The sequence below is a fragment of the Nycticebus coucang genome, chromosome 11, assembly GCF_027406575.1.
Source record: "Nycticebus coucang isolate mNycCou1 chromosome 11, mNycCou1.pri, whole genome shotgun sequence".
Classification (NCBI taxonomy): domain Eukaryota; kingdom Metazoa; phylum Chordata; class Mammalia; order Primates; family Lorisidae; genus Nycticebus; species Nycticebus coucang.
Window position 1 is genome coordinate 113,069,149 of NC_069790.1, and position 22,950 is coordinate 113,092,098.

The following is a 22,950-nucleotide window of genomic DNA, read 5'->3' on the forward strand; positions in this document are numbered from 1 at the left end:
ACAAGGAGGAGCTGTGACTCTACTGAGGCTCAGGGAACCCCGAGGAAGGGCTGACACAAGCTCTGGATGGGAGAGGGTTAAGAGAAAGGCTGCCTTTATTTACAACATGGAGACAAGTGGTCTGAGGAGGCTGTGAGGCGGTGCTGAAAAAGACAGACTGCTCACCTTGCCCTGATGTGCATGTGTGTCTGTCCCAACTAAGAGCCTGGCTGCCAGACTGGCTCTATGAGAGCCTTTAGGGGACGAGAAAGGAGGATGCTTTGAGTTGGGCAGGGTGACATCCCACAGCAGATTCAGCCTGAGGAATGAGAGAGGTCCTGGGGGTGAGACTTTGTTCAGCCCAGGGCAGCTGAGCCCTGATGATAGTCAGGGAACTTCTGGAGTCCAGGAAGACAGCCTGCCTGGCCAGAGGTCCTCAGAGATTTTGCAGAGATGACAATAACCTCAGGAAATTCATTATTAGAACACACGGGACCTAGAGCCTCATATCATTTACTGTAGAATATCAGGGAATTCAGCTAGAAAGGATGCTTTTCTTTGTATCTCTTGTGGATATCCTCTGAATTCCTAAAGCAGGACTGTCCAGCACTGGTAGGAAACTGCTAATCTGGGTTTCAGCAAATGGTTCTGTTAAAATGGCAGCACCAGATTCCAATGTGGAATCCATCTCCAGCTTCTGTCTCATTCTGCAAAGACCCATGGAAGCTAGAATTATCCAGGTATCAAAATACCTGATACTCCCCAGACACCTTAGATAGAAAAGGAGGTGGCACAGACAGACACTCAGGATTCACCCGTCACATGGCTTTTCACTTTGGTTTCACCTTTAATAAAAAGGATTTGAAAATTCCCTTGCTTCTTGGATATCCAAAAACTACAAGAAAGTTACATTTGCGATAGGTTCTAGTTTTGTAGCAGGAAAGAAGGTTCAGAATATCTATCTATCTATCTATCTATCTATCTATCTATCTATCTATCTATCTATCCATCCATCCATCCATCTATCTGTCCGTCCATCCATCCATCCATTCGTCCATCTACTTTGAGATAGAATTTCGCTCTGGTGCCTGGGGTACAGTCTGGTAATGTCACCATAGCTCACTGCAACCTCAGACTTCTGGGTTCAAGTGATATTCTTGCCTCAGCCTTTCAAGTAGCTGGGACTATAGGGGTTAACCATCATGTCCAGCTAATTTTTCTGCTTTTGGTAGAGATCTCACTGTTGCTCAGGCTGATCTTGAACTCTTGACCTCAGGTGATCCTCTCAGCTTGGCCTCCCAGACAGTTTGGATTATCAGCATGAGCCTCTGTGCCTGGCACAGGATGTCTTTATACTCCCAAATCTATTCTTCCATGCTGCCTGAAGTGAATGTTACCCACATGTTTAACAGGCATATAGCTACTCCTTTTGGGATGATTAATTTTTTATTTCATCTTACAGTGGGATAAAGGACTCCAATGAAGATAGACAATTCATATGTTTATAATCAAATGTACATTTCTTACCTTTCTGTAGTATGACTACTTTCAATTCTGTTGAAAGTTATATATACATATATATATATATTTGTGTGTGTGTATATAACACAAGAACACATGCTTCTAAGCTCTATATGAAATATTCAAAGTTATTAGCTTTAACCTAAGGCTTGAGGTCTTAAGTGTCCTTGGGGACTTTCTCCATTCCTTCCCTCACCAAACATCCTTAGCTTATTTTCAAAAAAGGCATGTCTACTTTTCATAGTTAAGGAAAAATGCCCATGTAATTTCACAGTGCATTTAAGTTTTAACCATTCTTTCAAGTGCCTATATATTAATTATTACTTATGATCAATAGATATTATAAATGTAAATATTTTGAGTTGATAGAGGAGATGTTGATAGCCAAACAGGCAAATAGCATGAGCTGATGATGTGTAAAGTAAAAAGGAAAATGGCTAATAGAGGACATCCTACCTGGCTTTCATCTGAATTTACATTTGGAAAACTGGCAGCTGCTGGTCCACCTGCAAGTTCATGATTACATGAGTTGATGTGCAGGATGGCTTTTGTATTTTTCTCAGTGGGAAAGGAGATTTTTTTGTATCAGAGTGAGAGCCACCGTTTTCTTGCATGAGTTCTTAGGGGAGTGGAAGAGGTGATAGTCTCATGGCAAGTCAGAAAAGTAGAGGTGGCGATGGAGATTTTATTTCTAGAAGAGGAAGATTTTATTTATAGAATGTATCAAAACACATTTCTTTCCCACATAAGAACCAAATTTTGGGTAAATACTCCAAAATAATAAGGTTTTAAAAGAAATATTTGATAGCCAAAAATAAGACCAGTGTCCAAAATTTGTGTCATGGTAGCTAGCACTCAGCCCACCGCCCACTGTGGTTTCTCACATATTCTGCCCCGTTCTCACTGGCCCTGACCCTTTATTTGGATTAAGTTGTATCCATGATAAACCTACTACATTGTTTTGCATTTACTTCCCTGATGTGAGGCAGCCTCTGTCTTTTTTATTTTTGTTTGCCTTCCTTCAGTGTAGCCAGCCTTGTCAGAAAAGAAGGTATAAACAGTCATGTGATTCATTCCTTTCACTGCTTGACGAATTCTTGATAGACAATAAAATATTCTTGTTTTATGACTCTCCTATAAACAGTAATACTGAAACAACCAGCAGAAATAACATGGCACGTGGTAACAGTTTCTTTACACCTGTTTCATTCCAGCATGTCTTCCAGAGGCTGCCTACCCGATTTTGTCAAAAACATTTCCACAGAAACGGTGAGATGGATAAATGTTTGAAATCGATTCTTTAAGGATGTTCACATTCCTTTATCACTATGGGTATAATCGCCGTTATCTGTAGCTGCTTCTCTTTTTCCTTCCTTCCTCTCTTCCTTACTCCTTTTTTTTTTTTTTTTTTCCGGCCTTTTTTTCTTGAAAAGCTCCCATGTAAGCTGTGTGGTGAAATGAGGTAGATTCTTGGGACACTGGATGAATGCAGCCTCCATCTTGGGGTTACACCTGTTTAGGTTTAGAGAATTTTAGAGCTAGGCGGTCATAAATCTTATTTAAGTCCGTTGTTCTACCGATGAGAAAAGGAGATGTGGCATAAACTATTTGAATGTAAATACTGAGTATACTACTGACCTCTAGGGAACATATATTTTGTGCCCTTCGTCTGTAGGTGAATCTATTTTTGCATCCGTCAGAATATAAGCATCATGAGAGTGAGAATATTGTCTCATGCGTGCTTTGTTCTAATTAGCCACTCAATGACGGAAACAGATAAAACATGCTTTAGTTTCCAAGCACAGCAACGTCATTTCTCCTTTGTTTATTGCTGCACCCCCAGTGCTAGTTCTGTGTACAATAAAAGACAAATGAACCAACAGGGTCTGCCTTGGAAGGAGTTCACCGAGAATTGCCATGTATTTACCAAGGGGGGTTTCTGCGTTTGTTTCTCTGAAATGTGATTCATGCAAAAATGTGACGACTTTCCTGACCACAGTGTTTCCTTGGCCTTTCTCCTCAGGGTTGCTGACCAGGGGCAGTGACGGGGACACCAAGATATGAGAGCTGGGTGTCCCTGACTACAGCAGGGGGAACTGTGGCCCTACCAAGTCCTGAGGCTGGGGGCAGAGGGGAGGCTGGGAGGGAAAGGGAGAGACTGTTGGAAAAAAGTAAGCAGATAGCAGTTCTTAAGCAGGGTGGCCTCAGTGATGTCTGGAGACACTGGTTGGCACAGTAGGGGTGGTTACTAGTATCAGGTGGCAGAGGCCAGGGATGCCACTAAATATCCTGCATGCTTAAGGAAGCCCCAAGACAAAGATTCATCTGATACTACAAATGAGCAGCTCTGGGTTGGAGGTATTGGACTGCAAACTTATGTTAAAAAGGAGGGTGATATTAGAACCTCAAGGACAGGACGGTTATTACAACAGGCCTTGCCTGCTGTCCGTGTGTTGCTGTGTCCATTTGCTCCCCATACACTGTGACTTCTTACTCTCCAGCAGCCTCCTGTGCCCTGGAAGCTCTGCCCCTGCAGAGATAAGAACATCACAGGCTTTAGGGATGCACTTTTTACCCTTAGAGACTCATCATCAGAGTTTGCTCCTAAATTAGACCACATTCCTGCATTTATATAGCTGCTGGTCTGGGGAGACCTCAAGTCAATCTCTTCTGAAATAGTCAGGGAAAGGAGTCACTGAGCACTCATTAGACATTCAAAGGAGCAAGGAATGAAAATGAAATCCTGGTGCCAGCCATATACACCAGGGCTGGTGGGTTCCAGCCGGCCCAAGCCTGCCAAACAACAATGACAACTACAACCAAAAAATATCTGGGTGTTGTGGCAGGTGCCTGTAGTCCCAGCTACTTGGGAGGCTGAGGCAAGAGAATAGCTTAAGACTGAGAGTTTGAGGTTGCTGTGATACCAAGGTACTCTACCCAGGGTGACATAGTGAAACTCTGTCTCAAAAAGAAAAAGAAAGAAAGAAAATGGATTCCTGCATTCCTGTGAAGGGGAGTAAGAGATGCAGAGAAGGGGCACTAGCCTAACTCTGAGGGAGGGGCCCAAAGGGAGAGGGAGGGAGGAGGGGCTGAGGTCCTGGGTGGGGAAGGGGAGGGAGGCTGTGGCAGGCCCAGGAGTGACTCTCAAGCTGTTCCCAGAAACCAAAACACTCCTGTAAAGCAGCAAGTGCAGCACATGAGGGAGGAGGCCAGGGCAGGGCAGCCCTGAGAGGGGGGCCTGCAGCTGTCACCTCACAGGCACAGCCCTCTCAGGGGAGTGGAGCCACAGCCTCCTTTTCTCCTCACTGCAGACCAGAACCCTGGGCTGGGGTCTGTCTGGCCCTCCTGCCCCTGCCATGGGCTCCAGGCTCCTCTGCTGTCTGGGTCTCTGCCTCCTGGCTGCAGGTGAGTCCTCTGTCCAGGTGACACTGCCTTTCTGCCTGCCCAGAGCCACAGGCTGCCCTGGGATGTGCCTGAATTCTGCCTCTCTCCCTCACAGGCCCCTTGGACACCGCCGTTTTTCAGACTCCAAAATACCTTGTCACACAGATGGGAAGAAATGGGACCCTGAACTGTAAACAAACTCTGGGCCATAATGCTATGTACTGGTATAAGCAGGACTCTAAGAAATTTCTGAAGATAATGTTTGCCTACAATAATAAGGAACTCATTGTAAATGAGACCGTTCCCAGTCGCTTCTCACCTAAGTCTCCAGACAAAGCTCATATAAATCTTGACATGGAATCCTTGGAACCAGGCGACTCTGCTGTGTATTTCTGCGCCAGCAGCCAAGACACAGCCCTGCAGAGTCACTGCCTCCCTGTGCGCAAACCTGCAGGCTCAGCTGGAAAGCTGCAGGGACACTGTGTGCACCTGCTCCCTGGGGCTCTGTTCTCCCTGCCATGTGGGATGCCTGACAGAGCTTCAGTCGGTGCAGTACAGTCTGCCAGTGTCCCCATGGGGCAGGTCTGCATTTCACTTACTCAGCTGTCAGACTGAATTTCATTTACTGGCTACAGCTGCGGTTCACGAGGAGCTCCATAGTACTAGGACCCTGCAAACAAAAAAGGACCTTGTCTCATGCACTGAAGATCTTAACTCATGGAGCAAACTGTTTCCTGTCTTTCTCTCCTGTACATATTGGTCCTTCTTTTACATAAAAATATGGTTGAAAACACACTATTCCTAAAAATCTTTGATGATCATGGAGGGAGGAAAGTGAATATTTCTAAACAGGAAATTCAGATGATCTGGGAGCATCCTGTTTAACAGAAAAGTATCTGGAGAAGCATGAAAGTCCAGAGCAACGGGTGCCCTGGAGAGAAGGGAGGAGTGAAGTTAGGGGACTGGCTGTGCACTGGGGATGCCTTCCCTCAGGAGGGAAGCCGGCTGGGGTTCTCTCCCAATTCTGACTGCATGTCGTCTTCAAACTCTCCTCAAGGGCAGAAAACAGGGCGACGCCAGTGGCTCAGTGGGTAGGGCACCAGCCCCATATACCAAGGGTGGCAGGTTCAAACCCAGCTTCATTCAAACTGCAATAGACAAATAGCTGGGCGTTGTGGCTGTCGCCTGTAGTCCCAGCTACTCTGGAGGCTGAGGCAAGAGAATCGCCTAAAACCAAGAGCTGGAGGTTGCTGTGAGCTGTGACTCCACAGCACTCTAGCGAGGGTGATATAGTGAGACTCTGTCTCTAAAAAAAGAAAAAAGAAAAATCAGAAAACAGGCAGATGACAGGGGCTAATGTGAGACATAGAAAGGACTCTGGACACCAATTTATAGGCAGCAGTTGGTCATTGGTCCTACTCCAAGGGAGATAAGATGAAATTGGTATAATGACACTGGCAGCAGCATGAATCAGAAGGGAGATAGATTTGGGGAGGCCTGAACAATTATAAGACTTCTAATATAGTCTACATAAAAGATTTCGAAGGGCATTATGTGTGCCATAGTGGACGATATAACCCAGAGGTACTGGCGTATGTTGTCTCTTGGAAAGAGTGACGGGTTTTGTTCTGGTAGGTCTGAATGGAGGATTTGCTAGGGTCTGGTCCTGCTTCGTCCCTCCTATTAGGGAGCCCGAGCATGTGGGCATCATCACTAGTGCATGACATTTCTGGGGTCTCAGTGGGATTACATATATGTATTCCAGCTATCTCTTCTCTCTTGTTGGGTCTGAATTCCAATGTCTCCCAATTCTGAATGTCTTCTGAAATCTCTGTTGAGCTCTCCAGCCTTCCAGAACTTGTTTTCTGCTCAGCCATCTGGAGTCCCCTCTCTGCATACTCAACTCGGGAATGGGTTCAGAGCAAAGGGAATTAGAGGATTCCCTAATTTGTTCTTGAGGCTCCTTTTTAGTACTCTGTGGTCCAAATCCCGCTACCTGGGAAATCAGTTATATCTTCTCTATTTATCCTCCATCAGCATGTTCTGCCTTGAGTTTGTATAGACATTTCATTAGGATTTACTTCATGTTTATCATTCTACTCTTCACTCATCTTCCTTGCAATTCACACTGTCCTGAGATCATCTTCTTTTTCTGGGTACATCTTTAATTCAGACAAATTCACCTTTCACTGACCCCTTGTTCTAGGAAATGCCTATGTTCGCCACTGTTGTCAAAGCAATCAAGATATTCAGTTTCATTATCCTTCAAGGTTTCAATTTACATTCAATTTTACATGGTAATATTTGATATTTTCCTTAGTTATGGGAAGCCAAACAAAACACTGCACAAAAATCATACTTATCTAAGTTTTTTGTTTCTGTGTAGAAGGTTCTAAACATTTCCATGCTAAGGTGGATATCTATTATAAAATTAAGAAAGTGAGGTGAAAGTTTATTGTAGGTCTTTTAAATTGTATATAAAAACAGCTCATCGTACCCCATAAATACACGGCTATGATTAAAAAATAAAAATTAAAACATCAAAAAATAATAATAACACTATTAGTCTCTACACCAGGGTTGCGTCGATGTTGTTACCGATGGATGGAATACTTCCAACTGTGGCAAGTAGAATACGGAGCTTATTTGGGGGAAGAATGTCTAACCTGCCATGTGTCCTCAACATCTTTTTGCTTTACGGGCCAAACAGAATATCTAATAAAATTCAAACCTTAGTAACATGCTAACACTTTCCTTCTGACCCAACACATCACTGGATTTTTTTAAAAGTTAAATTATCAATACTTGATTTAAATGGTGGGTACCTATCATCCCTATCCCCAACATAGATTTATACGTAGCATAGATTTATAACCTAAACTGATTTCAGTTACAATTGTCATTACAAAGTGGCTTCAAATATGTAATATGATGATAAATTAATTTATGATAAGAAATCAGGGATTATAGATCACTTCATATTTGTTTGTATTTTCAATTTTTATAAAATACAATGGCAATACTGGTATGAGATTATATTTTAAGAAAGCACACGATATTCCAATACTCTACGAACTGTATGGTCAAGATGCAACAACAGTTTATGTGGTGAAGTGGAAATACCCTGTAAGGTCGTTCTAGCTGGTCCCAAATTAGAAAGTTATCTGCAGAACTGATGAGCCTGGTTTGGGGAATTAATGAAGCTTTGGAGATAAGTTTCACTTCAGTTCTGCTGATTTGATAAGTGAGGAAATATAGCATCACATACATGGAGTGATTAAATCACTGAAATACTGATTGTATTTCTTAAACTTCATATGTGATAGACTTTTATTCCCCTGGTGGCTATTTGTGAATATGTTTCATTGCTGAACTCAAATAGAAATCTGTGGCTGGAAGTGTTGGTGTTTCTGTTCTTGTCCCTCCTGTTCCTCAGTGAGTGAGTGTGGGACGATCCGAGCTGGCCCACAGGCTCCAGAGGGGCTGGGCCTCTCTGCTTTGTTCTTCCCTGGGGATCCAGACACAGCCAATGGGTGTCAGGGAGTGTGGAAGACTGGAGTGGTGGAGACTCTTTGTGGTTTCTGATGCCTCCTTCCCCTTCGTTCCCCCTGGGCTCCTCAAAGCCATCCCAGCTGCTCAGCCCTGTGAAGTCAGGGAGATGGGGTGGCTGAGGCCAGGCTGCTGGGAGGCCTGTGGTTCGGGCAATGTGCTGCTCTGGCCACAGGGAGGAGCTGTGCTCTAAGGAAAACTCTGAGACTGGGGCCTGAGGAAGGGGTAGGGAGTGAGTGGGGACTGGGCAGGAGAGCCAGTCCATAGGACACCATCCTTACATTAGCCAGGACCACAGGCTGCAGACAACTCAAGCAGGGTAATGTGAGGTTCAAGTCTATTTCCTTTTATCTTGCATCACATGCTTTCTCTTTCCACATCCTCCCTATGTTTACTGTAAGCTCGGACAAGCCCCAAACACTCAGCTTGCCCTTTCTATGCTCCTTCAGTCCCCTTCCCCTGCCTGGATCCTGGTTGGCATCGTAGCCAACCAGGATGACGCATATGGGGCCAGAATGGAACTGTGGTCATCCCATCACCCACTCTCCACCAAGCTGATCAAGAGGAGAGACTGGACACCAAGGGCAGCAACATTGTGAGTGCTGCTGTCCTGTGTGCCTGAGAGGGGTGGGGGGACATTCCTTTCAGAGGAAATTGTCTATTGTTGACAAGGATCGTGGGAGAGGTGGGTCAAGGAGGGATCTCTGAAATGAGTAATGAGGAGAATTAAGAGCAAAATATCAGGGCTGGGCACAGTGCCTCACTCCTGGCCAAGGTGGGTAGGTTGCTTGAGATCAGGAGTTTGAGACTAGTCTCAGCAAGAGTGAGACCCCATCTCTGCTAAAAATAGAAAAATAATTAGCCAGGTGTTGTGGCAGGTGCCTGTAGTCCCAGCTACTCCGGAAGCTGAGGCAAGAAAATAGCCTGAGCCCAAGAGTTTGAGGTTGCTGTGAGCTGTCACACCATGGCACTTTATCCAGGGCAACAGAGTCTAAATCAGTCTCAATGAAAAAAAAAAAAAAGAGAGAGAGAGCAAAATATCAGCTGTCAGAGGAATGTCCTGAGGAGTGAAAAGCCTGCACTGCTCTTTCTGCCCAGCTCATCCATCCAGCCCACTCAATTCAAATCCACCTTCTCTCAGAACCTACAAAGGGTGAAAAGGGTGAGGAGAAATATCCCCAGCGGTTGACGAAATTGTCAGGAGTGATGACATCACAGGAAAACCCACCAATCAGAGCCAAGGGGACCAGAGCCCAGCCCCTCACCCAGAGCATCCCAGGTACATGATACCCATCTGTGCCTGACTGTGCCATGGGCTGCAGGCTGCTCTGCTGTGTGGTCCTGTGTGTCCTGGGAGCAGGTGAGTCCTGGGTTTAAATTGGCTGTTCTCAAACTCCAAGCTTTTCCCCTGTGGCTGCAGGAATACCCTTCTTCCTCCTGGGCTCTGTCTGAATTTTTTCCTCTTCCCCCACAGTCCCCATGGACACCGGAGTTACCCAGACACCAAGACACCTGGTCATGGGAATGACAGATAAGAAGTCTTTGAAATGTGAACAAAATCTGGGACATAATGCTATGTACTGGTACAAACAGGGTGATAAGAAGCCACCAGAGCTCATGTTTATCTTCAACTATAAAGCACTCAGTGAAAATATGACTGTGCCAAGTCGCTTCTTACCAGAGTGCCCTGATAGCTCTCACTTGTACCTTCACCTGGACACCCTGCAGCCAGAAGACTCAGCCACGTATCTGTGCGCCAGCAGCCAAGACACAGCCCTGCAGAGTCGGCTCCTCCCTGTACACAAACCTTTGGGCCTATACAGGAAGCGGTGGGGCAACTGAGAGCTTGGTGAACATTTCCTGTATGAATCCTGCCAGAAGGTTCAGAGCACAGCACCACCTGCTCATTCGACCCATGGGGCAACTTTAAATTCTGTTCATATGTTTACTATATGCGTTTTCTTACCTGAGGGTGACTCTGCCCTCTCAACTCATTAAAGAAAAGATAAGTACATTCAAATCTATTGTTTATATTTTTAATCACAAAATAAATCAGCTCTAAAGGTATCTTTTTTTTTTTTTTAACATTTTATAAGAAGTTCTAAATAAATACTTGTGGCACCACAGAGTCACAATCTGCACTGGACCGGAGCATGTCCCTTGAGGAGGCAAGTTATTGTGACACTTCAGGCCCAGTGGGCTCTACACATCTCCTTCTTAGGAACTCAGGAGTGCACTGTGCCACCCAGAATGATGCGCCACTGAGCTATAGGTTTTCAGGTAAGGTACTTGCAGGCAAAGGGCCCAGGGCTGGAGCCAGGAGGAAAGGACAGTAGGATCACCCTTTGGAGAAGGAATTTGGAAAATAGTTCTCTATTTCCATTCTACATTCCAGCTTGTTCATTCTCTAATTTCTCTTTTGAACAGTCAACGCCAGACCAGGAGTCCCTGCCCTGATAGAACACCAAGTCTGCACAGACGCTTTCTCTGGACTGTGGAAGCAGCAAGTGTGGCCCAGGCTGTACCCCGCCACTCCCTGCTGGGAGCTCCCTGGCCTGGAAGCTTCCTTACTCATCCTCTCTCCTTCCCTTGGTTTGACATTTCCTTATGGTTGAATTGTCTCAGGAGAGGGTGAAGGAGAAATGTCCCCAGGGGCTGGATTTCTGCTCCTTACTGACACTTGCAGGGTTATTTCGCCTCTTTCTCTTTCCTTGTTCCCAATGTTTTATTTATTTTTATTTATTTATTTATTTATTTATTTATTTATTTATTTATTTATTTATTGTTGGGGATTCATTGAGGGTACAATAAGCCAGGTTACACTGATTGCAATTGTTAGGTAAAGTCCCTCTTGCAATCATGTCTTGCCCCCATAAAGTGTGACACACACCAAGGCCCCACCCCCCTCCCTCCATCCCTCTTTCAGCTTCCCCCCCATAACCTTAATTGTCATTAATTGTCCTCATATAAAAATTGAGTACATAGGATTCATGCTTCTCCATTCTTGTGATGCTTTACTAAGAATAATGTCTTCCACTTCCATCCAGGTTAATACGAAGGATGTAAAGTCTCCATTTTTTTTAATGGCTGAATAGTATTTCATGGTATACATATACCACAGCTTGTTAATCCATTCCTGGGTTGGTGGGCATTTAGGCTGTTTCCACATTTTGGCGATTTTAAATCAGCAGAGTCCAGTGGCCATTGGAGAGGAGAGAGGGTCCTGCTCTTCTTTTGAGTCTAGGGTGACCGGGCCTCCTGAAGCCTGTGTTCCCATAGAGCCCCTCTCACCACACTATTTCATGTAGGGACTGAGGGCCTACACCCTCCAGGACACAGCGGGGATGTGGTGGAGTATAGCAATGGCGCTCCCATTCCCCTGGGAGCTCAGGATCTTGGAGACTAGGCCACCACAAGGTCCCCTCACTTGTACTGCCAATGACCATAGCCCCAGCTGAGAGTGGCCTCAGCCCTTCCCAACCCTCCCCTGGACAGTAAGCTTCTACGCCAGCTGACCTGTGTCCAGGTAGCAGGCAAGTCTTAGCAGTTGGGACATTCCCACCCTGTGTTTATATGAGGTCAGTTCTAAATGTCGCCTGATTCTCTTTCTGGCCTCTGTTTCCTCCACAGAACTTGTAGAACATGGAGTCAGCCAGACCCCTGAGCATTATGTCATAGAGAAGGGATAGAGGGTGACTCTGAGGCATACCCCATTCATGCTCATTTTTACCTCTATTGGTATCAACAGGCATCGGAAAAGAGAATGGAGCTCCTGATTTCTCTCAATGACATTTTTTACTCAGAGAGGTGGTCTTTTTCACCAGTCACCTCTCACCTGACGTGTCTGAAGATGCAGTTGCACAGCTGGGACACTCAGCCTTGTGTCTCAGAGACATTCCCTGCCCCTGGAAAGGCCCAGCAGCTTCCCTTCTCTCCCCAGGCCCTGGCAGTCCTGCCCTCAGTAAGGGCAGGGCAGGGAGATGTGTGGTTGGAGCTGCAGGTGCCTCCAGCAGTAGAGGTCAAAATTGAATCTAACTCACCAAACAGTAATTAGAACCAGGGAATCTGGTGCCATGGGGTTTAGGGAATGTTCCCAGGCACCACAAAAATGTAGCTGTGGGCCCAGGGGATGGATGAATGTAGCCACATGAGTGACCACGGAACCCTAGAGAGGGACCTCGCACCCCTTGTGGTCTCTGGTGCTGTCCTTCCTGTTTGCCAAAGCACGTCTCCATGTCTGAGCAGAGGCAGGCTCACTAGGCTCACTAGGGAGGAGGTAAGACACTGTCAGAGACCTTTAGCTGGAAATTTCCCAGACACCAGGGCCTAAGTGTTGGTGGGGGGAAATTTCCCATACAGGAGATGGCAGGGACAGTAGCACCTTAGGACACTGCCAGCAAGACAGGGAGCTTTTTGGCTGTCCATGTTCATGGGTGCCATAAACTCACACTTGTGGACCACTCTAGTGCATGGTGAGTACTCCTTATATGGTCAGGATTCTAATTTTCTTAAGGATGCCAGTACTTTCTACAGGAGGTAACTTTATTCTGTCCGTATCTCGTCTCAGGGAGGCTGGAGGCTGACTCGTGCATTGTAAGAAATGCATCCTTGTGCATGCTAGAGCATAAGACAAGAAAAGCACAGGGAATCACAAATGCTATCCTTCTGTCAAGGTTTGGAGCTTCTCGACAAGCACTTCTCCTCCTTCCTACCTGCTGCCCTGAAAATCACCACCTGCATTAGAGGTGCTGACCTGTGTCCCCAGCATAATGTCCTTGGATTGTGTTAGGAAAATGAAATTAAAAGCAAAATCTCCTCCCAACCTAGAAAACCTCTGTAGGGTAAAGGAGAAAGAAAACAGTTTAATTATTGGATAACCACATTAAACCAGGATGCGATATGCCATCACAGGAAATTCACTAAAAATTACAAAGGAAAGAAATCTCAGCCTTTTACATAGGCAAATGGATACAACCCATTGTGTATGTGTTCTCAAGGCAAACAAAAGAAGTAGTCCTCAGCAAAGGAGACCTGACAGCACCACTTCAAATAGTTCATGCTTGATTGATTTGATAATTTGGGTGGTCATGTGTGTTACTCAGAGGGAAGATAAGCTTCTGACATTTATATGAAAAGAGATAGTTTTGCAACTTGTAGGGAAGCACTCTCTTAAGTTAGGCATCTAAGTTAGGGACCTGCCTGTGTTAAGTTAGGTTCCTAAGTTAGGTTCCTACCTACTAAGTTGATTAGGTTCCTAAGTTGGGCTTCTGCCTATGTTAAGTTAGGTTCCTATGTTAGGTTCCTAAGTTAGGCTCCTGCCTATGTTAAGTTAGTCTTCTGAGTTAGGCTCCTACTCTTCCATGGAACCCTGAGGACAGGAGTAATATCTTCTTGATGGTTACATTTCAAAGAGATGCTTTCTATGTCCTTGGGAAAGACATTCCTAGCTCTAAAAGCTGGCAAAATGTTTAGTTAACTTTTAAAAAACATTTACATACATTTTGAAGAGAGTAAAGAAAGAAATTACAGGACTTAAGTTAAATGCTCTCTTAGATTAGGAATGGGAAAGTCTTTTCTGTTACTTTCAACGGGGAGAATTTAACCTCTTATTTTTAATTCCTATTTGCCCTTATTGTAGTAGTGGATGAGCTGATATCTCAAAGTCTCTCTGACATGATGAGAGAAACAGCTGCAAAAAGCTGGGGTGATGGTGGCCCAGAGAGTTTTGTTGACAGGTCTGTCCTCTTGCAAGAAAGAATACTGTCCCCAAGGTTTAAAGTAGAGAGTAAGGCCCCGGGGGTAGTATAATGTGGAATGCACTCCCTTCTCTCCCTGAACCTGACATTGACAGTGGCAGGCAAGACCAGTGTTCCAGGTAGCTGGGAGTAAAATAGGCCCCTGCGGCAACCCAGCCAGCAGAAGGGGTTAATGCTGAGTTTGGCCTAAGGTGCAAGGTGTTTTGTGAACAATTTTCTTGTGTTTTTATTGTACTTTTTGGACCCAACTTGATGGTCCAAACTGGTCAGCCACTTTTTGCTAATTGGCTCATATTTACTGAGGTTACCTTGGTCACTTTCTCTGTGAACTTCCTAGATATGTAGGAATTGAGATAATGGAACCTTCTCAGTCTGCCTGTTCAGTCTGCTATACCTATCCTGACCAAGAACCATTACAATTAGCCATCATTGTCATTTCCCTGTATAGGTTGGAGTGAGGAAGATATTTCACTATTAGAGCAGACTGTCTCCATGCAAGGGAGGAGTAAGGCAAGAGCTGAACTGAAATGCTTTCCACCAGCTTGTTTTCTCACTGCCTTCTGGGACTCACCACGCATCTTAATTCATGCTCCACCCCCCCAAATAGCTCTAGTCCTCCCAGAAGATTCTCATGGGTTAAGATTAGTGTCTGGTATTCATATTTCTTTCTTACCTTACTGGGCACATCTGAGGAAGAAGGCAGAAGATATTGCTGGTTTGCAATTTTAGAAGGAGTCAGATCCAATGCTCTCACATTTCACATGCCTTTATTACAATATCCGAAATGTAATGGGCATTTACCATGGGTGGAAGGCATTTCTGAAGTAATCTTAGATACTCTGTTTTGTTTCTTTTTATAGTTAAAAAGATGCAGTAACTGTTTGGGACCTAATGCAGCCATGCACAAATCCCTTTTCCCTCCTCCTCGTCCTCTCCTTCTAAGATAAATACACAAAGGATCTGGCTAGCCCCATCCACTAGAAGTTCAAGTCACAAGACCCCAACCTGACAGGCAACCTGTGGAATGTTCCCACCTCACCGGCCCATATATAAAGGGTCTCTAACCACCCCCCTGGGTGCAGAAACCATCTTTGCACTGCTCAGGTGAGTCACCCTCCCCTTTCAATAAACCTGGCCTAACATATCCTCTGTGGTCTCATCTCTGGACACCACCGTTCACACTTTTCAGTAAGTTTATCTGATTGAATCTAAAAATGTCTCCATATTCCTTTTAAAGCAGAGAAATACACTTTTCCTTAATGTGATTTATAATGATAATTTATATTTTTGTGATCTTGTGTGGAAACTTTTCCTCATCTACCATCAAAAACCCTGTAAACCACATCAGCTTCTGTTGTGGAAGGTTATAATAAGTTAAATGTACGAGCAAAATTCATAGAAAGTATTCAGTTATAGAACATTGCCATCTGGGGTTAAGACGATTTTATGTGGTTTATATCCACGAATATTCACTCAATGTGGAATTTCCTTCCTTTTGGGTACCATCTTGGAAGAGATCCTGGTCATGAATCACAGCTCACTGGCACATTGACTACTGACTGCCAATGTCAGATGCAGCTAGGTCAGAATCTCTCCTCTATCATGGGATTATTTGTCTTTGGATTTAAAAAGTCAAGAAATAGTTTATATTAGAATACCCATATTTGCTCTATATAATTTGCTATTTTTTAAATTTGGTAATAGTTGTGCAGCGCCTGTGTCTCAAGGAGTGGGGTGCCGGCCCCATACACTGGAGGTGGTGGGTTTGAACATGTCCCTGGCCAAAAACTGCAAAATGAATAAATAAATAAATTAATTAAAATAAATTTGGTAACAGTTAAGTCAAATGTAAACTTTTAAAGAACTGTAGATTGGAAGAAAACTAAGTTGGAAGTAGCAAGTGAGTGATAGTGGATCTGTAATTGAATCTTTCTCTGATTCCGTTTTCCCAAGTCTCCTGTTTATTTTTTTAACCCTACATTAATTCAGACTGTCCTCTCCTTCCTAGAAGGTTTCACAGCAAGTATAGAACCACAAAGGCAAACTTAGACATTTAATTAGTATCTACACGTTCTTTACTCCCTACGAGGAAATGGACATTACGATATTGTCAATGGACAGAGACAAAAAGACAAGTTCTGAAACAGAAAGAATAGAAGGGAAAGAAATAAATTCCCCAGGAGTACGGGAGCAGTGAGTATTATTTTCTTTATTTGGGGGTAAGCTGATTAGAGGGCACTTAGCATAGAGTGATCTGAGAGGTCTGTGTTGAGCAAGGGGGCTGGAGTCACCGAAGAATAATGAACTTTAATTATAAACCATCCAAAGAGACCATCTGCAGTGAGTGAGATAGGCTGACTTTGTGAAATTGCTGCCACAGTTCTTCTCAGCACATTCACCTAAGAGGGGCTGGTTTTGCACCATCTCCTTCATCAGAATTTTCTCAGAGGCAAAATGCTTCCTCCATCACTTTTTTTCCCCTTACAGTGTAAAAAGTGCACTTGAGAAAGATAAATCTCAAATATGATAGAGTTTCCTTTTGATCTCTTAGGAGGAAAAAAAAACAACAACAAGCACATTGGGCATAAGAGTGAGATCATTATTAATTTAAACACATCCCAGGTCCCTTGCACTGTGGCAAAAAGGCTGTATAAGCCGGTTCAGGCTGCCATAAAAAGTACGACAGAGTGGTGGCTTAAACAACAAAGTTATTTGCTCACAATTCTGGAGGCTAGAAGTCTGAGAGAAGGGTGTGAGCATGTTGGTTGTGGTGAGGGCTCTCTCCTGGGCTTGCGAAGGGCCCTCATCTTGTATCCCCACATGGCTGAGGGTAGAGGGCAAGCAAGTGAGCTCCTGTCTTCTGTTCTTACAAGGACACTGGTCACTGAATCCGAAATCCAGTCATGACTTCATTTAACCTTAATTACCTCCATAAAGGCCTGAGGTTCAAATATGATCACTTTGGGCACTGAGTTTTGGGGGAAGGAGGTTGGAAACATTGGATGCATGACAAAAGTAAAATCTTGGTTGTTTCCCAATAGACCACGTGGGGGCGCTGTGAAAGTACTAAGGAGTCCAGAGCTGGCTGCCTGGGATACGGAGGGTTAAGGAGCAACCTTGTTAGATACTTTTATCCACTAGAAGGTTTGATAACATAGACATGAACTTGCAGGTGTGCTGCCCCAACAGGGAGCCACAAACTTCAGCCCTTCCATTGCTAAGGAGTCTCTGTGAACGTGCAAGGGAGAATGAAAGGTCAGTGATGGAATGGGATAGCCTACATGCTCTGGGCAGAGACAGACAGAGGAACTAACTGTGTGAAAGGAAAAGCAAAGGAACTGAGTGCGGGATGGACATGGGACGTAACCCTTGCCCAGCCTGGGGCAACCCAATCTAGTCCCAAGTACCATGTGAGAAGATTTGCAGGACAAAGCAGTGGTCTTGGATCGGCTGAGCCAGGGACCCAGCAAGGGAGGCAGGTGTGTGGGAACCTGCAGGCACTGTGACATCGGAGCAGCAACACTACAGCCTCGTGTGCACAAGAGAAGGGATGCCCAGAAGTCCAGTCTTCGGTGGAACAGAACCCTGAGCACAGTGAGACCTGCCCAGCTCTCTGACACCCCATCTTGGGCTCCAGGTAACACTGCTGCATGGGCTTTTGTCCCCTGGGAACAGGTGAGTCCCTGGAAGAGATGGAACATTTCTACGACATGCATGATCCAAGGCACTACTGGGTTCCTTCCCGTGTTCGTTCTCCAGCCTAGGGCTCCTTCCCTCATAGGTCCAGTGGATTTTGCTCTGCAAATAGGAAAGCATCAGACGTCAGGAGGCCTGCAGGGGATGACCACAGAATGATGACATCACAGGACACTCGTCCAATCAGGAAAAGCAAAGCCCAGAGCTCAGCTCTACCCAAGAAGACCAAGCCCTGAGCACAGAGGCTCAGTGCCACCAGCTCCCCATACCATGGGCTCCAGGCTTCTCCCCTGGGTGATACTCTGCCTCCTGGGAGCAGGTGAGCCCTGAAGACAGGACAGCATCCTTTTCTGAGCTTGCTCACCCCTGCTCTTCCACTTGACCTTGGGGAGGCCCCTCCAGGCTGCCTCCTGTGCTCATTCACCGTCTGTTTTCCCCAAAGGCCCAGCAGAGGCCAGAGTCACCCAAACTCCAAGACACCTGATCAAAGCAAGAGGACAGCAAGTGACATCGAGGTGTTCCCTGCCTCTGGGCATGCCAGTGTGACCTGGTACCAACAGGCCCTGGGTCAGGGCCCCCAGTTCCTCAGTCAGTATTATGAGGGGAAAGAGAGAAAGAAAGGAAACATCCCTAATCTATTCTCAGGTCACCAGTTCTGTGACTATCCCTCTGAGCTGAACATGAGCACCTTGGAGCTGGTGGACTCAGCCCTGTATTTCTGTGCCAGCAGCTTGGCACAGCCCTGCAGAGCCACCAACATTCTGTGCACAAACTTCCCTGCTCAGCATGCAGCAAACTCATACCTGTCATTATCTGTGACAACCTGTAGATTGTAGGGAGGGGGGGAAGAAAATGGCATCAGGGTGCTGGGAAATGCTTCCTGGGATTTCCTGTCATTCAGGGCTAGGGGAAACAAGGCCAAAAGTGTCTGTTCAGAGGACGGTGCTGCTTTAGCAATTTTAGTTCAAAATTGTCTTCTTTGCCTGACATTGGGGTAGAGGAAGAGTTTGTAGTCTAATAGCTGGCACCCCATTTTTCAGAGCAGAGGATGTCATTTTGAGGTCAAGATTATTAATAGTGTACTATAAAAGGTAGAGTCTGTGGGGGTTGCTTTATATAGTTGGAGAAGAAGAAAGAAAATTGGGGAAAGTTGGGAGAAAGAACATGATCAAAAATGATGGAAAAGAAATAGAGAGTGTATGCGGGCTCAAGGCAGTGCTCTGGGCAGCTTGAACCCAATACCTTCAATAACTAGGAAATAATATAAAGCAAGGCCTTCTAGCAAGTGGTATCGCCTGATGGCCAGTTCCATTTGGGGACATCGCCAAATATCCAGTTGCCTGGTGTGATAGCTCTGGAGTGGGTTCTCATATCTGGTCCCAATATTGAGTCCTGAGGGTAGTAAGGTACTTCCCCAAACACAGAGGCAGTTGTGTTACCTTTGATCACAAATGGGCAGTCTCTTCAGTTTTCCCCAAGATAAATTCTGCCCCCAGGGCTCCCCTTCTGACATTCATCCCACCCGGATCTAGTCACCTTCTGTGATCGCTAAGAGCTCTTGAGCATTTCCTCATCTTGGCATCCTTTTGCGCCCTCTGCATCTGTGCTCCCTATCCCACGGGCTGGAGGAAACTCTTACTCCCAGACAGGACCAGACACTGCACATCTGTCAAGGACTAGCTTACACCTGCCTTCCTCTTCCATATAACTTCCTCAATAATCTTAGTAAATGTGTTTTCCCAGTCAGGATTAATAACCAGTACTGTAAAGCACACTAATTGTATCTAAAGTTGGATTTCGACAACATTGTTTTGGAACAAAGACAATTATGATATAGCCACATTTGTCTAATTTCACAATACCGTAAAAAGAAAATTTCTCACCACAACCATAGTTTAAGAGATCCACTGGGGCTGGAAACATCAGCAAAGGTGCTTCTCAGAAATTAACAACAACAACAACAACAAAATAAAAAAAGAAAAGAAACATGAACTGTGCTCAGGAATAGAAGCTTATCATTCTCGACCATTAAAAGACATGGATTGTGTGATGTTAGTGTGCTTGTCTTTGCGTGTGTGTTTTACTTGTGGGGATTCACCCACTAGAAATAGTTACTCTTGGCAATTATGAATTGAGCTGCAATAAACATTCCAGTGCAAAGGACCTTGTGGTAAAATGACTTTTTTTTTCTCTAGGTAGATACATAGTAATGGGATTGCAGGATTAAATGGAAGGTTCATTTTTAGTTCTTTGAGAATTTTCCATACTTCTTTCATAGAGGCTGTGTCAGTTTGCAATCCTGCCGGCAGTGCAGAAGTGTTCCCTTCTCTCCACATCCACACCAGCATCGGCAGATCTGGGATTTTGTGATGTGGGCTAATATAACTGGGGTTAATTGATATCTCAGAGTTGTTTTGATTTGTATTTCTCTGAAGATTAGGGACAATGAGCATTTTTTTTTCATGTTCATTGGTTATTTGTCATCTTCAGAAAGTTTTTTGTTTAAGTCTTTTGCCCCTTTTTTTTTTTTTAATTTTTTTATTAAATCATAAGTGTATACAATGATATGATTATGGGGCATCATACACTCACTTCATAAACCATTTGACACATTTTTATCCCAGTGGTTAACATAGCCTTTCCGGCGTTATCTCAGTTACTGTGCCAAAACATTTATATTCTACATTTACCAAGTTTCGCAAATACCCCTGTAATATGCACCACAGGTGTGATCCCACCGATTCCCCTCCCTCTACCCACCCCCCCCTTTCCCACTTCCCCCTATTGTTAAGTTGTAGTTGGGTTATAGCTTTCATGTGAGAGTCCCAAATTAGTTTCATAGTAGGGCTGTATACATTGGATATTTTTTCTTCCATTCTTGGGATACTTTACTAAGAAGAATATGTTCCAGCTCCATCCATGTAAACATGAAAGAGGTAAAGTCTCCATCTTTCTTTAAGGCTGCATAGTATTCCATGGTATACATATACCACAATTTATTAATCCATTCGTGGATCGATGGGCACTTCGGCTTTTTCCATGACTTAGCAATTATGAATTGGGCTGCAATAAACATTCTGGTACAAATATCTTTGTTATGTTGTGATTTTTGGTCTTCTGGGTATATGCCCAGCAGAGGAATTACAGGATTGAATGGCAGATCTATTTTTAGATCTCTGAGTGTTCTCCATATATCCCTCCAAAAGGAATGTATTAATTTGCATTCCCACCAGCAGTGCAGAAGTGTTCCCTTTTCTCCGCATCCACGCCAACATCTCTGGTCTTGAGATTTTGTGATATAGGCTAGTCTCATTGGAGTTAGATGATATCTCAAAGTAGTTTTGATTTGCATTTCTCTGATGATTAAAGATGATGAGCATTTTTTCATATGTCTGAAGGCCGTGCGCCTGTCTTCTTCAGAGAAGTTTCTCTTCAAATCCCTTGCCCAGCCTGCGATGGGATCCCTTGTTTTTTTCTTGCTGATGCGTTTGAGTTCTCTGTGGATTCTGGTTATTAAACCTTTGTCAGAGTTATACCCTGCAAATATTTTCTCCCATTCTGAGGGCTGTCTGCTTGCTCTGCTTACTGTGTTCTTAGCTGTGCAGAAGCTTTTTAGTTTGATCAAGTCCCAGTAGTGTATTTTTGAAGCTGCTTCAATTGCCCGGGGGGTTCTCCTCATGAAATACTCACCCAGACCAATTTCTTCAAGGGTTTTCCCTGCATTCTCCTCTAGTATTTTTATAGTTTCATGTCTTAAGTTTAAATCTTTAATCCAATGAGAGTCTATCTTAGTTAATGGTGAAAGGTGTGGGTCTAATTTCAGTCTTCTGCAGGTTGCCAGCCAGTTCACCCAGCACCATTTGTTAAATAGGGAATCTTTTCCCCACTGAATGTTTTTAATTGGCTTGTCAAAAATCAAATAGCGGTAAGTAGCTGGATTCATCTCTTGGTTCTCTATTCTATTCCAGATATCTACTTCTCTGTTTTTGTGCCAATACCATGCTGTTTTGATCACTATTGATTTGTAGTAAAGTCTGAGGTCTGGTAGTGTGATTCCTCCTGTTTTGTTTTTATTTCTGAGTAATGTCTTGGCTATTCGAGGTTTTTTCTGATTCCATATAAAACGAAGTAATGTTTTTTCAAGATCTTTAAAATATGACAGTGGAGCTTTAATAGGGAGTGCATTGAAAGTATATATTGCTTTGGGTAGTATGGACATTTTGATAATGTTGATTCTTCCTAGCCATGAGCATGGTATGTTTTTCCATTTGTTAACATTTTCAGCTATTTCTTTTCTTAGAGTTTCATAGTTCTCTTTATAGAGATCTTTCACGTCTTTTGTTAGGTAAATTCCCAAATATTTCATCTTCTTTGGCACTACTGTGAATGGGATAGAGTCCTTAACTGCTTTTTCAATTTGACTGTTGTTGGTGTATATAAAGGCTACCGATTTATGAATGTTGATTTTGTAACCTGAGACGCTGCTGTATTCCTTGATCACTTCTAGGAGTTTTGTAGTAGAGTCCCTAGTGTTTTCCAGATACACAATCATATCATCTGCGAAGAGCGAGAGTTTGATCTCTTCTGACCCTATATGGATACCCTTGATCGCCTTTTCTTCCCTAATTGCGGTGGCTAAAACTTCCATTACAATGTTGAAAAGCAATGGAGACAATGGGCAGCCTTGTCTGGTTCCTGATCTGAGTGGAAATGATTCCAATTTAACTCCATTCAATATGATATTGGCTGTGGGTTTGCTGTAGATAGCCTCTATCAGTTTAAGAAAAGTCCCTTCTAGACCAATTTTCTTGAGTGTTCTGATCATGAAGGGATGCTGGATATTATCAAAAGCTTTTTCTGCATCAATTGAGAGAATCATATGGTCTTTGTTTTTTAATTTGTTTATGTGCTGAATTACATTTATAGATTTACGTATATTGAACCAGCCTTGAGACCCTGGGATAAAACCAACTTGGTCATGATGTATAATTTGTTTGATGTGTTGCTGGATTCTGTTTGTTAGGATCTTGTTGAATATTTTTGCATCTATATTCATTAGTGATAT

At 44.1% G+C, this 22,950-nt stretch overlaps 2 pseudogenes and 1 gene segment (V, D, J or C); all 3 read left to right on the forward strand.

The window, feature by feature from the left end:
• The first annotated feature begins 4,714 nt into the window (after positions 1 to 4,714).
• On the forward strand, positions 4,715 to 5,499 carry LOC128598394 (T cell receptor beta variable 3-1-like). The segment is given in 2 exon segments: positions 4,715 to 4,905; positions 5,000 to 5,499. Coding segments are annotated over 2 exon segments (549 nt in total).
• A 291-nt stretch (positions 5,500 to 5,790) lies between these two features.
• On the forward strand, positions 5,791 to 10,314 carry LOC128598395 (uncharacterized; annotated as a pseudogene). Its single transcript, XR_008383619.1, has 5 exons — positions 5,791 to 5,971; positions 8,321 to 8,445; positions 8,883 to 9,028; positions 9,635 to 9,793; positions 9,908 to 10,314. The product of XR_008383619.1 is annotated as an uncharacterized LOC128598395 (transcript).
• A 7,841-nt stretch (positions 10,315 to 18,155) lies between these two features.
• On the forward strand, positions 18,156 to 19,163 carry LOC128598253 (T cell receptor beta variable 5-6-like; annotated as a pseudogene). Its single transcript, XR_008383604.1, has 2 exons — positions 18,156 to 18,204; positions 18,328 to 19,163. The product of XR_008383604.1 is annotated as a T cell receptor beta variable 5-6-like (transcript).
• Positions 19,164 to 22,950: the final 3,787 nt, after the last annotated feature.